At 48.0% G+C, this 16,340-nt stretch overlaps 2 protein-coding genes across 6 annotated transcripts; one reads left to right on the top strand and one right to left on the bottom strand.

Annotated features, from left to right (window-relative positions):
• The first annotated feature begins 240 nt into the window (after window positions 1–240).
• On the top strand, window positions 241–13,873 carry GLS2 (glutaminase 2). 5 transcript variants are annotated; one of them, XM_036117041.2, is made up of 19 exons: window positions 386–523; window positions 673–769; window positions 4,940–5,039; window positions 5,484–5,605; window positions 6,226–6,355; window positions 6,901–6,980; window positions 7,067–7,230; window positions 7,448–7,506; window positions 9,211–9,243; window positions 9,517–9,575; window positions 10,068–10,134; window positions 10,287–10,337; window positions 10,560–10,736; window positions 11,388–11,519; window positions 11,633–11,725; window positions 11,926–11,987; window positions 12,487–12,563; window positions 12,996–13,059; window positions 13,199–13,873. In XM_036117041.2, the coding sequence occupies exons 3-19, from the start codon at window positions 4,959–4,961 to the stop codon at window positions 13,353–13,355; spliced, it is 1,608 nt and encodes a 535-aa protein (XP_035972934.1). In that variant the 5' UTR covers window positions 386–523; window positions 673–769; window positions 4,940–4,958; the 3' UTR covers window positions 13,356–13,873. The 5 variants fall into 5 exon arrangements, with proteins under 5 accessions (XP_035972914.1, XP_035972934.1, XP_035972923.1 ...); XM_036117021.2 differs by lacking the exon at window positions 673–769 and having other exon boundaries at window positions 241–523; XM_036117030.2 differs by lacking the exon at window positions 386–523 and having other exon boundaries at window positions 642–769.
• On the bottom strand, window positions 13,842–16,040 carry SPRYD4 (SPRY domain containing 4). The gene is made up of 2 exons (XM_036117131.2): window positions 15,731–16,040; window positions 13,842–15,422 (listed from the first exon to the last, which is right to left on the bottom strand). Exons 1-2 carry the CDS (start codon window positions 15,813–15,815, stop codon window positions 14,884–14,886), a joined length of 624 nt encoding a protein of 207 aa, XP_035973024.1. The 5' UTR covers window positions 15,816–16,040; the 3' UTR covers window positions 13,842–14,883.
• Between the last annotated feature and the right edge of the window lie 300 nt (window positions 16,041–16,340).

The following is a 16,340-nucleotide window of genomic DNA, read 5'->3' as shown; positions in this document are numbered from 1 at the left end:
ACCTAGGAGTTGTCCATCCCAACTTAGGGCACCGCCCCCTTTTTTTTTTACCACCCACTAAACGCCCTCCGCCCCATTTTCTCTCCTATCCACTTTTCGCGTATCCCCTGTCTAGGGGGGATTGAGAGCATCTCGCAGTCGTCCGAGACATTTAGGGACCGGCCCCTCCCCCTGCTCCAACCCCACCCACTGGGCCCCTCCCCTCCCCTCCACATCTTAGGCGCCGCGCTCCAACACCGAGCTCTCCCCACCTTGCGGCGTTCGCGATTCCTCCGCCCCTCCCTCCAACCAACGCTCAGACTCCTCGGGCGCTCAGGCCGAGCGGGAGGCGTGCTGGGGGGATGCGCTCTATGAGGGCTCTGCAGAATGCGCTGAGCGGAGCCGGCAGTCACTGCTGGCTGGGAGGCTGGGGTCACCTGAGCCGGAGCCCTCTCCTTGGCGGGGGCGTCCGGCACCACCTCAGTGAGGCCGCGGCGCTGGGCAGGGAGACGCCGCACAGCCACCAGCCGCAGCACCAGGATCAGTAAGGCTTGCGGGACAGGGGCAGGGGACAGGCTCCCTCGCACTCCCACTGTCGTTCTCGCCAGCTCCCGAGTCCCCTTACCCCCGAGAGCGCATCTCATCTCCCCTCTCTTCTCCTCGCTCACTAGCCTGCGATGCCTTTTCCTTTAGATTTGGGGCTTTGGGTCCGCCGCGCTCGGGCGGTAACATGCCGTCTGCCCGGGAGGGCGTTTGGGCAGGTCGGTCCTCGGGATGGTGCCTGTCCAAGGTGCGTACTTAACTGGGGACGCAGAGGGGCGCGGAGTGTTGCTTGGTGCACGTGTCTGAGTGCAGGGCCGTGTGCGCACCGCGCAGCCTCACCCTCCCCCTCCTCCTAGGTCCACGGGTGTATTTTAGGGGATGAGTGGGTAGGGAACAATCTCCTGTCTCGAGTCCTGGTGTACTTGGGTCTGTCCAGCTGTATGGTGTGTCTGTGTTTGGGCATGTCCTCGGCGTGTAGTGTGTGATGCGCGTGTATTAGTGCGCAGGTATGTGCGTGTGTCGTTTGCTTATGTGTTGGATGTATGCGTTGTCAGGGCTCTCAAATCTGTAGAATAAGGGTAGTTTCCAATTGGTTGTTGAATGAGGAAAGTCGTAATGGGGAAAAAATCATAAGACGCAGATTTCCCAAACCAGAACCAGTCAGAGCCATTGTTTGTGCTGCTCGGGCTCCCTGATTTAAAGGGTTCTCTTAAAAATAAATAAATAAAATAATATAATAATAAAGGGTTTGCTTCCCTTGGGCTATTATTCTGCCCCAGAGGCTGCGGCTGCACCTCTCTCTTCCACCACCCAGGAACACTGGGTGGCTGAGCCTCTTTTCTCCGAAATGCAGACGGAGCTGAGCAGGAAATTTTGTCCTTTCTAGAAGCCAACATAGACACTGCCTAAGTAGCCCCTGCCCTATTATAGCAGGAACAGAAAATGGACCATCTCCCTGTCATTGACATGTACCGATGACATTCAGAAAGACATGCACATTGTAAAGTAGCCAGACAGACACAGCACTCACTGTCTCACCACCACTGGAACCTCTGTCCTGACAGGTAACAGACCAGTAAGGTATGATTTACTTATTAATTTTTAGGCTATACATGTCTATCAGCCTCTTCTCAAGGAAACATGGAACATTCAAACTTTAAAGAATAAGCCCTCTCTCTCCCATTCTACTCTCTACTCCAACTTTTCCCAAATAATCACCATGGGAGAAATGGTAGGATAGAGCAAAGCCTTAACCTCCCTCACCTTCAAACTTTCTGTGGGATGGGGAGCAAGCGGTATCCCTGATTCCTTCCACACACACTTCCTTATCCAGTGGAGTCAGGTGATGGAAGTGCTTTGGGGAACCTTGATCCTCCTGCTTCTGACCGACCGTGCTTCCAGGGAGTTCTTGGTAAGGGCCTTGATCTGGTGTTCCCGTAGGCAGAAGGAGTTCAAAGCACTGGCAGAGGATGGGCTCTGGGGGTGTGATACCATGATGGAGAGGGGGTTCTTGTATTTGAGGGGGGAAAGGAAGGCAGAAAAGAGAAAATGCCCTGTTATTCAGGTTCTTGTTTGTTTTTTAATATTTACCTTTATCATTTCTGATTATAAAAAAAACAAGATAGAGTATCAAGAAGAAAATAAAGATCCCAATAATGGAGGTAACCAGTTAATATCGTTATATCCATATATACCCTATATATGTATGTATAAAATTTAACAAAAATAGGATCATAGCATTCATATTCTTTGGTAACCAGTTAATATCGTGATATATATCCATATATACCCTATATATGTATGTATAAAATTTGACAAAAATAGGATCATAGTATTCATATTCTTTGGTAACTTATCTTTTTCGTTTATGAACAGCTTTTAATATTGAATATGTGTGTGTGATATTGTCATTTTAATGGCTGCTCCTTTTTTTTAAGGTTTTATTTATTCATTTGAGAGAGAGAGAGAGAAGGAGCAGAGGTAGGGGCAGAGGGAGAGGGAGAAGCAGGCTCCCCACTGAACAGGGAGCCCGATGCGGGGCTCGATCCCGGGACCCTGGGATCATGACCTGAGCCCAAGGCAGTCACTTAACCGACTGAGCCACCCAGGCATCCCAGGAAGACAAAGATTTATAGAGGGATGTATATATATAGATATATAAAGATAGATAAAGAGGGAGGGGGTGGGAGAATGGGCAAAATGGGTGGGGGTGTGGGAAATACAGCCTTAAAAAAACCGGAAGAAGGGGCGCCTGGGTGGCTCAGTCGTTAAGCGTCTGCCTTCAGCTCAGGTCATGATCCCAGGGTCCTGGGATCGAGCCCGCATCGGGCTCCCTGCTCCGTGGGAAGCCTGCTTCTCCCTCTCCCACTCCCCCTGCTTGTGTTCCCTCTCTCGCTGTGTCTCTCTCTGTCAAAAAAAAAAAAAAAAACACGGAAGAATTGGAATTAGAAATCTTTATATCTTAAAAAAAGAAATTTTTACATCTTGGGGCACCTGGCTGGCTCAGTCAATGGAGCATGCAACTCTTGATCTCCGTATCATGAGTTCGAGCCCCATATTGAGTGTAGAGATTACTTAAAAATAAAATCTTAAAAAAAAAAGAAATTTTGTCATCTTTTTATTCTGAATTTAATCTATAACCTAAAATATCATATCTGTTTTGATTTTGCAATGTACTTCTAATTTAGAAAAATAATGAATGTAGACTCTAAAAAAAAAAAAAAAACCCACAAAGACCTAACAGTAGAGCAAGGGAGATTCTTCTGTCAGTAAGATGGTGGGTTGTGTCATACCAACAGCATAAACAATATTGGGAGGTTTGAGAAAGCCTTTACAGAATTAGTACATTTGATCTGGACCTTGAAGGATGAGCAGGACTGTCCCAACTGAAGGAGAAAAATGTCATTCCATACAGAAGTTGCAGCATAAGCAAAGGCCAGGAAGCCTGACAATGCCGGGCCCATTTGTACACCTACCTATTATGTGGCATAACTGGAGTGTCAGGGCACAGTGGAGAATAGGAAAGGAAGTTTGGCAGGTTGTTTTTTTTTGTTTTGTTTTGTTTTTTAAGAGTTACTTATTTTATTTTATTTTTTTTTTTTAGAGTTACTTATTTTAGAGATAGCATGTAAATGTCGGGGAAGGGGCAGAGGGAGAGACTCTTCAAGAAGACTCCCCGCTATGCATGGAGCCCAACTCAGCTTGACTCGGGGCTCAATCCCATGACTCAGGAGATCACAACTTGAACCAAAACCAAGAGTCCAACGCTTAACCAACTGAGCCACCCAGGTGCCCCTGTTGGCAAGTTTTAAAGAGCCTTAAATGCCATACCAAGAAATAAGAACTTATTTTGTAGGCACTGGGGAGCTATCAAAGGTTTTTGAGTAGAGAAATTATATTTGAGTTTTAGAAAGAACTGGCACATAGTGGAAGATGGGTTGGAAGTCGAGGGAGTGTAGTAGCAGTTAGGGAACAGACAATGTGGACTGATGATAAAGAAGCATGGTTTACTGAGCATTTACTTTGTGAAAGACTTTTTCACAACATGTTATGTTAATTAAGCCTACTTCACCCATGTAAAATAGACATTATTACCCTTATTTTACAGATGAGGAAGCAGGTTCAGCAAGATTAAATAACCTGACTTACTATCCCTATTAAGGTCACATAGTTTTTAAGGGGCAAATTCTGGTACTTTCTACTATACCATGCTGGCACAGGGGAAGAAAAGAGGGTGGATTTGAGAGACATTATGGTAGTTACCATAATGTGGGGTACCAACTGAACATGGATGTAAGGTATGAGAATTTTCTAAATGACTCCATGTTTCCAGCTTGGCACCTGGGTGAATGATACCACTATTAACCCAAATGAGGAGCACAGGAGGAGGAGCAGAGGGAGGGAGGCGAGATAATGTCAGGTTTGGACATTTTGAGTTGGCGGTGCCTATGAGACATCTAGAAATGGAAGTGTCTAGAAGGCAGCTGGAAATAAAGGTCTGAAGTTTAGGAACAAAAGAAAGCTAGAGAGTAAGATTTAAGACTTCCCAGAAAAGATGTGAAAGTTGGAGGTTTAGGGAGAGATCAGATGATTCAGGCAGGAGGGCTGAGTAAGGTAGAGTGAGTACACCTACCTACCTTTGTTTGTTTGTTTGTTTTAAAGATTTTATTTATTTATTTCAGACAGAGAGAGCGAGTGAGAGAGAGAATAGGAGTGGGGGGAGGGGCAGAGGGAGAACCAAGCTCCCTGCTGAGCAGGGAGCCCGACCTCAAGACCTCATGACCTGAGCCGAAGGCAGACACATAACCGACTGAGCCACCCAGGCACCCCAGGGACACCTACGTATTTATAAGGCCATGTTCTAGGAGAAGCAGGGAGCGGTTCTCACGTTCCTATCCTTCCCTATCTCTGCCCCCAGTGACTCCTCAGAGAGTGGCATGCTATCCCGCCTGGGTGATCTGCTCTTCTACACTATTGCTGAAGGACAGGAACGAATCCCTATCCACAAGTTCACTACTGTAAGTTCTCCTCTATCTGCTCAGAATGCTGAGCCCTCAGGATCTCTGCAAAGTGGGAAAAGGAGGGCAGGACAAGTGTAGGGCTGCTAATGGGTTGCTTCATGAGGGTGAAAAATAGTAGATGGCAGTAGATATCTAGGCTCATAAGGCAATCCCATCTCTGCTCCAGGCTGGAAAGATTAAACCATCTGATTCAACCTATATTCTTGGTTTGAGACTTGGCCCCAAGGGGTTCAGAAACCAGCTGCCGTGATGAAAAAGGGCAGGAAACCCTTATTAGCCTTCAAAGCTGCACCATTCCCTCCTTTTCTAGTCTGCAAACCCATTTGTTCCATCTGTTGTGGTAGCTGGGGTTGAGCTCATTGTTATCCACCGGGAAAGAATATTAGGATTGCATTGCTTTCCTTGTAGTTGAACTTACCAGGCTTCTTCTTTCCCCTAAAGGCACTGAAGGCCACTGGACTGCAGACATCAGATCCCCGGCTCCGGGACTGCATGAGCCAGATGCGCCGCATGGTTCGAGAGTCCAGCAGTGGTGGCCTCTTGGACCGAGATCTCTTCCAAAAGTGAGGGCCCCAGAATCAAGGGCACCATTCTCAAAACTGTTCTGTGGACATAGACTATAACAGCAGGGAGGGCTCTTGGGGATTGGATAGTCCAGCCCCTCACTGTATTACTTATTTATTATACAAGTAACATATGAATGTTCATATACTCATTATAAAAGTGCAAACAATATAGAAATACATGTTCTCCTTTCCCTGTCTCCCCAACCCCAGTCCCTTTTCCCAGAGGTAAACATTGTTAACAAATTAGTGTGTATCTTCTAGATAATGTCCTATACATTTATGTACATATAGGAATATATGTAAATATACTTATATGATTTAGGATTTTTAAAATATTAAGGTGACCCACTACACATATTATTTGGGTATTTATTTTTTTCTCATATCCCAAGACACTGTGTCTTGAGCTATCTTTCCACATCATTACAACCCCTCATTTTAGAGGCAAAAGAAACTTGAGACCCAGAAAGATAAAGTGACATGCCGAAGGTCATACAAGCTGTTGGTCCCAAACCTAATGACCACTCGCACTTTCCTTATTCCCAACTTCCATGGCTCCAGAGTGAGTCACAGCTGCATCTCTCCAGCCCCCTAACCCAATCGTGTCTGGGATCCAGGTGTGTGAGCAGCAACATTGTGCTCCTGACCCAGGCATTCCGAAAGAAGTTTGTCATTCCTGATTTTGAGGAGTTCACGAGCCATGTGGATCGCATCTTTGAGGATGCCAAAGAGCTCACTGGAGGCAAAGTGAGGGCAAGGGGACTAGGGGAGGGGCAAGGGCTCTGGGCCAGATATACCTTGCTTCTTGGAAATTTCCTGGGGCTGGGAATCCGTGCTTGAGAGATGAGAAACAGAACCTCTAAAAATGGGGACAAGGGCTTTATATATTTCTATACATGTAATTTCTGGAGCAGATGAGGGAATCCAAAGTTTTGAAGGGGACAATTAGCATAAAGGATTCAATAGAACTTTGAAAGAGACCTATAGAGTAATTAAGCCCATAAGCCCAAGACCCAAAAAGGGAAGCTGACCCCAGAATTCTCCTCTTTTTACCTTCCATAGGCTTTACTGCCATCTCTATAGGAATAGGGCTACAGAAAGATGAGGCCTTCTTGGACTTAAGGCTTGGGTGTCCCTGGAAACAACAGGCAGGAGGGAACCCTGTTGCCCTGCAGAAGACAGAATTTTCACTTTTATCTACAAGATTCTCCTGACCCTGAACCTCAGCTCTGTTCCCCCTCTCTATATCCATATCTCTGTTCTGTCTGTTTTCTGTCCCCACTCGTGCCCAGGTGGCGGCCTATATCCCTCATCTGGCCAAGTCCAATCCAGACCTGTGGGGCGTCTCCCTGTGCACTGTGGATGGTCAGCGGTGAGATGCTGGGCGAGAGGAAGGGGAGGCAGGGCACAGGTGCAGAACATAGGCTGACCCCTTTCGCGGCACCTGTCTGCCTCCAGGCACTCCGTGGGCCACACAAAGATTCCCTTCTGCCTGCAGTCCTGTGTGAAGCCCCTCACCTATGCCATCTCCATCAGCACCCTAGGCACTGACTACGTGCACAAGTTTGTGGGCAAGGAGCCCAGTGGCCTACGCTACAACAAGCTCTCCCTCAATGAGGAAGGTGAGCACCACCAGAGCTCAGCCGGACTCATAGCTCTCCCCCTGCTTATTCCCACCTATCCCTGCCGCCCTGTTTATTTCCCTGACCTTCCTGATTAGCTCTGTCATTTCATCCTCCCCGGCAAAGAAATCCTTCTTGTCTAGCCTGCAGAGTGGGTGGACTGTAAAGGAGGCTTTGCGCAGCAGCTAATAAGACTGGGTGGTTTGTATTTCCCCAGGAATCCCCCATAACCCCATGGTCAATGCTGGTGCCATTGTCGTGAGCTCCCTGATCAAGGTCAGTGCCATCCTAGCCTTATGGTAGGTACTGTTCTCTAAACTCCCTTGTTCCTATATTCCTCATATCTACCCAGCTCTTCAGGGGGTTGACTTGAGGGTCCCCAGGAGGCAGTGAGGGCACAGCAAGGACCCACCTATGTTGAAGATGTGAGTAAAAGGAACTGTACCTCTGCCCCCACCCATGAGTCTGGAGCACAGAGCTTCCTGGCCCTTAGAGAAGTGAGCAGGTCTTGACCCCTGCCTAGGACCAAGGGCCACATGCCAGATACAGGGGGAGGACAGGACTATTGGGCACTGATTGGCCACTTCTGGGTGAGAGAAACAGAAAGAAGGGTGAATGGCCAGGCCAGGGCAGCTATTCACGTCACCTGAAACTGTGAGTTGGCCTTGAGCAAGGGTATCAGGCTGGCCTGTCAGCTGTAGGTCTCCCAGGGCTTGAGCAAGAACCTGAGAACAGTGTGGGCAGCAACACTCCAGAGCCAATCACAACCCCTCCTGAGGAAGGTGGTGTTAGGAACCCTCCCCCAAGGGACTCAGGTGTCAGAGTCCCTATGGTGTTGACACTATGGTTGACATGTGTAGGAAGCAATGGGGTGTGGTGGGGGTGGGGTGGGAGACCAGGCTCAGGCTCTCCCCTTGCCCTGGGATAGCTCTGTCTACAGCCCTGTAACCTGCACCTGCCTCATCCTATTCCCATCTAAGCAGGACTTACTGGACCCGACTCTCAGCTAAAATCTTCAGCTTTACTTCAGTTATCAATATATTGATATAACAATATATTTTTTAAAGATTTTATTTATTTATTCATTAGAGACAGAGAGAGAGAGAGAGAGGCAGAGGGAGAAGCAGGCTCCCAAGGAGCAGGGAGCCCGATGCGGGACTCGATCCCAGGACCCTGAGATCATGTCCTGAGCCGAAGGCAGACACTTAACCATCTGAGCCACCCAGACGCTCATTGATATAACAATATTATATGCAACACACCTCTCATCCCATTCCTGTCAGTCCAGTTGGAGATGGCTCTAGGAGTCAGGGATATGATAGAGTATGGCTCCAGCCTGGGCTGTAAGGGATGAGGATGGGGATCAGGAATAGGAGTGGGGCTTGGGGACAGGACTGGAATCAGGAGAATGGAAGTGAGAGTCAGGGATGAGGTCTGGGATTGAGAATGGAATTGGAAGTGAGACTCAGATGGGTAAGACTCATGGATGGGGTGAAGTTATCTGTACTCATTACTTGATAATAAAATCTAAATGGTTTGGTTTTTAAGATCACTAGATATGCAGGCATACAAAAAAAAAAAATCTCAGTTGTAAAAAAAAAAAAAGTCATTGTAAAATGTAAAATATTCCCAGTAGCAAAACCAGTATAAGACATTAAACTCCAGGGGCACCTGGGTGGCTCAGTCATTAACCGTCTGCCTTCGGCTCAGGTCATGATCCCAGAGTCCTGGGATCGAGCCCCGCATCGGGCTCCCTGCTCTGCGGGAAGCCTGCTTCTCCCTCTCCCGCTCCCCCTGCTTGTGTTCCCTCTCTCGCTGTGTCTCTCTCTGTCAAATAAATAAAATCTTTAAAAAAAGAAAAAAGACATTAAACTCCACTAGGTCCTCCTGACACTTCCCTGTCATCATCCTAGGCTTGGAATGCTGATATCTCTCTCTCTCTCTCTCTCCCTCCCTCTCTTTTTCTTTCTCTCTTTGCAGATGGACTGTAACAAAGCAGAGAAGTTTGATTTTGTAAGTTCCCTTGCTACTCAGCCCCTGGCTGCTTTTCTCCACGGCATGTTGTCCCCTCCAACTGCCCCAGTGCCTGGCTCTAACCCCACTTTGATAGTGCACCAGCCCATACTAGAAGCCTTATTTCCAGAGGCGTGGGAATCCGTGGCCTCAGAGGGAAAGCCTCCTGCTGGGATAAGGACTTAGGAGTTCAGAAGGGTTAGTCAGGCTAGTATGTGTTGAGGAGGGGTCCTCACCCACGTGATGCCTTTCATGCCGCTTTTTCTCTTTTAGGTGTTACAGTATCTGAACAAAATGGCTGGGAATGAATACATGGGTTTCAGCAATGCCACGTAAGGCCCCGTTTGCAGGACTGGCTGAATACATTGTGGGATAAGTGCATGTGCGATAGAGAAGGGGGATGATAGAATCTTAAGAGGAAGAAATGCAGGGGAGTTTTGGCCACCCAGCTTCCTCTGAACCCATTCATTGACATTTGTTTACTTTGTAAAAGAATTTGTTCCATTTCTATTTAGTACTTAGAGAGGCAGTATGAGGCTTTATCCCTAAGCCCTTTCTTGCCAAGCCTCTCAAAGCCAAAAACCTCATCAGTTTTTCCAAACTAGATGACTAGACAATTTGGGGTTTGGGGGTTTCTTTTTTACACTTCACAATAAAGCTATGGCCAGTGCTTGCTCAGGGTCAGAAGTTTCCTCCAGGATTACCGTGAGAAGTCAGTTTGACATGTGTGATCTAGTTCTGTCTCTCTTAGGGAAGGTATTTTTTCCCCTTCTCCTTAAACCCACCCCTCAAATGTCAAGTACTAAATTGGGTGTTTGCTTCAGATTCCAGTCAGAGAAGGAAACAGGGGATCGGAATTATGCCATCGGCTATTATCTAAAGGAAAAGAAGGTAACTGGGAAAGGCTGGTAGAGAAAGTCCCTGGGAATTCTGCAGCTGGTAGAAGGGCACATGGGGATGGGGACTTCGGTTGAGATCCTGGCAGTGTGACAGGGTCTGCTGATGGTCTGAAAAGAAATGCTCTCCCTTCTTCTTCCTTACAGTGCTTTCCTAAGGGGGTAGACATGATGGCTGCTCTTGATCTCTATTTCCAGGTGAGCAAACACTGCTGTTCAGCTCAGGGCCAAGGGAACAGGACAGACTGCCATCCTTGCTCTGATCCACAAGAGGGATGCTCCTCTCCAGGGGTTCTGGTGTCCTTCAGAAACACCAGGGGAACTTCTTGAAAGATCAAGATGCCAAGAACGTGGCTCTGCTCCCAAGAACACAGTGCTCATGATCCACACTGCACCCTCACTTCTGCCTTGTCTCCATAGCTGTGCTCCGTGGAGGTGACCTGTGAGTCAGGCAGTGTCATGGCAGCCACCCTGGCGAACGGCGGGATCTGCCCCATCACAGGAGAGAGTGTACTGAGCGCTGAAGCAGTGCGCAACACCCTCAGCCTCATGCACTCCTGCGGCATGTACGACTTCTCAGGCCAGTTTGCCTTCCATGTGAGTGCTTCTGGCCCTGCCATCCGTTTGCCACTGGTCCAGAGCCAAAAAGTGAGGACAGGCTTCTTCCTGCCTCCCCGTCACTAACTTCCAGCCAGGCAGTTAGGCTGAGAGTCCTTCGGGGAGTTTGTCAAACACACTGCGTCCCTCAAACACATCAATACGTGATGTTGCAGCTTCTGAACCCCACTTCTGCCACCCTTCATGTTCCTGGCGCTTCTCCTCTAGGCCTCAGTGTAGAGGTCACTTCCTCAGAGAGGCTTTACTACCATCCTGCCTCCGGTAGGCCCCCCCTCCCACTGCATTCTCTGTCACAGCACCCTGCTTCTTTCCTCCCATGTTTTCTCATAAGCTGTGATTCTTTTTGTCTCTTGATCATCTATCTCCTACCACCGGGATGAAGTCAAAAGAGACCGTCCTAGTTCTAGGGCAGCATCAGGCACAGCATAGACCCTCAACAAGTATTACTTACCTAAGCCATGAGTTTAAGGGGGACAGGACAGGAGAGGAGTAAGAAAAGAAGCTAAGTAACAAGCCAGGAGGTTGAGATGGACATGACTTTGCCTGTGCAGTCATTTGGGATAGACTAACTTATTAATCTAGACTTGAGGGCACCTCTATCTCATCCTCAGTCTCAACTTTATCACCAAGGTGGGCCTGCCGGCCAAGTCAGCTGTGTCAGGAGCCATCCTCCTAGTGGTACCCAATGTAATGGGAATGATGTGTCTGTCACCTCCACTGGACAAACTAGGGAACAGCCATAGGGGCATCAGCTTCTGCCAGGTGAGTTACTTTGCATAAAGGTCTTAATGGTTTTAAATGAGTAAATGAAACAACTTTGAGCTCCTACTAAGTACAGAGAGTAAGTAAACAATCTCTTTGGTTTACAATTCTAGAAGTTGGTGTCTCTCTTCAATTTCCACAACTACGACAACCTGAGGCACTGTGCTCGCAAGTTAGACCCACGGCGTGAAGGGGGAGAAGTTCGGGTAAGGAAAACCCCAGGTGGCTTGTAAGAATATTTCAGAATAGGAAAAAAAAAAAAAAAAGAATATTTCAGAATAGAACATTCCATTAATGCTTTAGCAATACCCTTGGCTAAGCATCTTTGGAGAAGGGTCACAGGGCAGAGCTGGGCATGGGTGAGCTCAAAGTCACAGTTAATCTCAGGTGGGTATTTGTTTTCCAGAACAAGACTGTGGTGAACCTGTTATTTGCTGCCTATAGTGGAGATGTCTCAGCCCTTCGAAGGTACCAAATAAACACAGTAAAATCCTCCTGGTCAGAGATCTCATTAGGAGTCAACACAGCAAAATAGTTAAGTGCTTCAGCTTTAGAGCCAGATAGAATGGATACAGAGTGCATTTAAATGAGATTATTTTAAGCACAGTGACTGCCTTGTGATAAGAATTTAAATAATGGCAGCCATGTTATGATTAACCGGGGTGTTAAGAGCAGAGTCCTAGGAGGTAAGTAAGGACCCTGCCTCAAGTAGATCACCAACATCAACAAACATGTACTGGGCACCTACCACGGGTAGGCGGTGATGTTTCTGGAAGCATCACACCCCTGTCTGATTTGGGAGTAACAGTCTCATCTGGGTATAGAACATGATTATGCAGGGTCTACACATCTTAGCAAGCTGTTTTCCTTTTTCTGGAACCCATCCAGTCTGGAACCCCACTTCAGAAAAGACACCAGTGATTCTAGGCTGATCTGGGTAACTCCAGCTGCTTTCCACTACCCTCAGGTTTGCCTTGTCAGCCATGGACATGGAACAGAAAGACTATGACTCCCGCACAGCCCTGCATGTTGCTGCAGCTGAAGGTATCTGAAGGTTAAATAAAAGGGGAAACAGATCTTAAGACCCTTTCTTTTTCCTTTTTTAAAATATTTTATGCTTTTTTTTTTTTAAGTAAACTCTACTCCCAACGTGGGACTCGAACTCACAACCCTGAGATTAAGAGTTGCATGCTCTACCGACTAAGCCAGCCAGGCACCCCCAAGACCCTTTCCTTTCTACCAAGAGTACTCCCTGTTGTATATGCCCTTAAGGTTACAGGGGCTGCAACTAGTTTTGTCCAGATGCCCTGCAGTTTGCAGGCCAACTATTATTGGGTGCCACAGGGAGCAAAATGGGAAGAGGCCTTTCCCCCTTCCCTCTTGGTTCAGACTCTACCTGCCAAGGTCTGTACTAATGTTAACACCAAAAGGTTGAGGATCTGTACCATCTCATGTTCCTTCTGCTCATATTCCTAGGACACATCGAAGTTGTTAAATTCCTGATTGAAGCTTGCAAAGTGAATCCTTTTGTCAAGGACAGGTAAGTAAGATTAAGCTAAAAGGGGGTGGGGCTTGGGCAGCAGCTTCTCTACCACCACCCTCCCGCCACCACAGTCATGTATATAACCATAGCACTGGGGATGTCTTCTTTGCCCGATCACGGTCTTCGTTCCTTTTAGGTGGGGCAACATTCCCCTGGATGATGCTGTGCAGTTCAACCACCTGGAGGTGGTGAAACTGCTTCAGGATTACCAGGACTCCTACACACCATCGGAGACTCAGGCCGAGGCAGAGGCTGAGGCCCTGTCCAAAGAGAACTTAGAGAGCATGGTGTGAGCATGGGACATGCACACGGTCCCTGCTCGAGGAAAAGCACAAGCTGGCCACACACTCAATCCATAACCACCAAACATGCTATGGAGAGCCACACTGCTTCAGTGGGGACCAAGACTTAGGCCACTGCTTTCTGTGAGAGTGAAAATACCCCATTCCCTTGGCAGACAGAGTATAGAGAAGTGCCTTGGTGGACACATGCAGTAGAGCAATCCATGGAGACGATGAGCTTCTTCGAGGTACAGCCTAATGGTTTGGCCCACTCAAAATCATCCCAGGTCTTCACCCAGGTCCCCTCTCCTTCTCCCTAAAGAAACCATCATGAGAGAGACAGAGATACTCTGGTAAAGGGGCCCTAGCCACCATGCACAGGTATATCCACAAAGGAAGTGGGACAGCCATGTACCAGGCTTTAATAGTCTGGACAGGTCTGCCCTCGTTGGCTGGAAAGTACTGCTGCTACTGCTAATTTTATAGACAGAGAAAGTATTTTGTGCTCAAATAAACTTTAATTACACAAATTATTATTTTCGTTAAACCCAGTCCTTCTCCCTCTCCCCTAGGGGTATCTAGCTGCATTGCCATCAAAGGTAGAATAAGAGGGAACCACAAGGTCAGACAGAGCCTGAGAATACCTATTTCACGTACATACTCATCCCACCACGTTTTCCTCAACCCTAAATATTACTATAGGTTAACTGTATTCTGCTGCCAGAGGTCAGGTTGGGTAGGGGAGCGGGGCGGTAATACGTGAGGGTTTGGGACTGAGCAGGCCCAAAAATGGATTGTGCAAGACCTCAGGCCTCCCTCCTTGCTCTGGAAGTTCCAACTGTGGCAAAAGTATCTTGTCTCCTTTGGGCATGGTTGTAACTGGCCCAGTGATTGTAACAGATTGACCAAATGTCAGAGGTGTGCAGATTAAGGCAGATGGACTCTGGGTGGTGATAGCTGCAGCAGTATGGGGCTGAGAGTCTGGCACTGAGGTACTGGGGAAGGAGGGCTCTGTTTCATTCAGACACAGTAAAGCACTTCCTGAGGGAGCCAGAGCCCAGACTCTATGTGCTATAGAGAGAAAGGGCCAAGTCATTGCACCACTCCTCCAGCCAGAGGTAGAAAGGATTTACTCTGGAGAGATCCTATAGAGTCCCAAGGGGGAAAAAAATTACATGGGGGCAAAGGGAGGCAGAGGTATCACAGTGATGAATAATTCAAACAAAGTTGAAAGCTAATACCCCAGGACTGAATGCAGTCTGAGAAAGGTCCAGGCACAGGGAGGCAGAGCGACTGAAGGAAGCCAGTCAGGCAAAGTACACTCATGATAGCTTAGGAAATTGGCAGTAGTTTGCGGGAGGGGAAGGGTGGCTGTATACCCAGCTTTCACAGGGTATGGGAGAGAAGACTTAATTATTGCACAGAGGGCCCAACACTGCATTTCGAGAATTAGAGATTGCTTGGTGGCAAAATTAAAAGGTTTGACACTTTCAGAGGAGAATGGCCAAGAGCATGATTAGGGACTCCAGTGAGGGACATACTAGAGGCCTTCAGGCACCTCAAGCCCTGAGTGGGTCAGCAGCTCTCCATCCCAAAGGGCAAAGGCAGGTACCACTGGACCTCGGAAATCTGTCTGTAGCGTGTGGACCACAGCGACCCTGCTCACATCCACCAGGCTCAGCTTCTGGGCCTCATACTCCAGCAGTAGCCCCACCTTCTCTGGCTGCCCGATGCCCTCAATAGGGGCTTTTTCGTTGGCCAACATGGTGTGCCACCTGCGCTGGGCATAGGTGAACACCCAGGAACGATCGTCCACACCGATGCAACTATCCCGGGACATGTCCACATCTGCCACTCCTATCCGGAACTGGTGGGAACGTTTCACTGTCACCTCCCAGTAGTGCCTGCCACTGGTGACAGCCGTGTCTGCCAGGACCACTGCCCACTCCCGGAAGCGCTCCACATTCAGGGCCAACTTGGTGGGCTCCAATCCCACTATGCCATATTTGACACCTGTGTCACCTCTGAAGAGCGCCAGGCTGCTGTGGGCGGTTTTTTCTTCCAGTTTGAAGCTGATGGCTGCGAGCAGAGCAGAGATTGAATGATGACGGGGGTTAGAAGTGATACATACATATTACGATCTGAAAGGCAGTCATGAGTTCACGAGTACACGGGAAAGAGTCAGAATGTCACGCGGGCAAGAGTGGGACACTTTAATATGGGCCTTCGGACTGGGGACGCCTCGGGATAAAAAAAAAAAAAGATCGTGCCCCATGTTTGGACTCTCAAGACCAACGCAGATCGGGAGGGGAAATGACCCAAAAGGGCTCCCGGGAATAACGGAAACCATTTTGAAGATAAAAGAGAGTAAAAGGAAATAATTTTACCTCTGCGGGCTTGGGCTGCGGCAACCCCCAATCGTTTGGCTCCCCAGCGGCACAGGCAGAGCGAACGTACAAAAGGCAGCGCCATCTTGCGCCGGGGATAAACAGGGCACGCCGCCCCGCCTGAGGCCTCGCCATCTGCCCTCCTGCTCCTTTCCGACGTGGTGCGCGAGCGACCGCCGCGCACTATGATGACGTAAGAGAGCCAGCGCCCAGTAGGGGAGCCGCCATTTTAGTGAGTTCTGCTCTAGGTCTGCCCGTGGTTGGTAGAGTTTTTTTCCTGAGGGGAATCCTGCTCACGTTTTTACCAAGTAGGACCTTTAAAAAGATGGTGTAGCAAGATATCAAAAGTATAGATTTTAGAATTAAGCAACAATCGAATTCGAACCCAGCTCCACTGTGTGACTTTGGGCAAATCACTTAACTTCTCCGAGGCTTAGTGTTTTCATTTGTAAACAAAAACAATAACCTTTAGACGTTGGTAAAAATTAAATGAGAGAATAACCTAGAATACAACTTGACAAATAGCAACCACTAGGTTAAGTGGCAGGTTGTTTTAATAAATAATAATGTGTAAATACTGTAAATGTTGGTTTTGTATTTTCAGGGTTAT

The sequence above is a fragment of the Halichoerus grypus genome, chromosome 6, assembly GCF_964656455.1.
Source record: "Halichoerus grypus chromosome 6, mHalGry1.hap1.1, whole genome shotgun sequence".
NCBI lineage: Eukaryota > Metazoa > Chordata > Mammalia > Carnivora > Phocidae > Halichoerus > Halichoerus grypus.
This window is presented reverse-complemented; position numbering and strand designations above follow the sequence as displayed.

Coding starts and splice junctions, on each gene's coding strand:
- GLS2 (XM_036117021.2), top strand. CDS start 342: ATGCGCTCTATGAGGGCTCTGCAGAATGCGCTGAGCGGAGCCGGCAGT. Junction 6,981..7,066: donor TGCACTGTGGATGGTCAGCG/GTGAGATGCTGG, acceptor GTCTGCCTCCAG/GCACTCCGTGGGCCACACAA. Junction 10,737..11,387: donor CAGGCCAGTTTGCCTTCCAT/GTGAGTGCTTCT, acceptor TTTATCACCAAG/GTGGGCCTGCCGGCCAAGTC.
- SPRYD4 (XM_036117131.2), bottom strand. CDS start 15,815: ATGGCGCTGCCTTTTGTACGTTCGCTCTGCCTGTGCCGCTGGGGAGCC. Junction 15,423..15,730: donor CGCAGCCCAAGCCCGCAGAG/GTAAAATTATTT, acceptor CTCTGCTCGCAG/CCATCAGCTTCAAACTGGAA.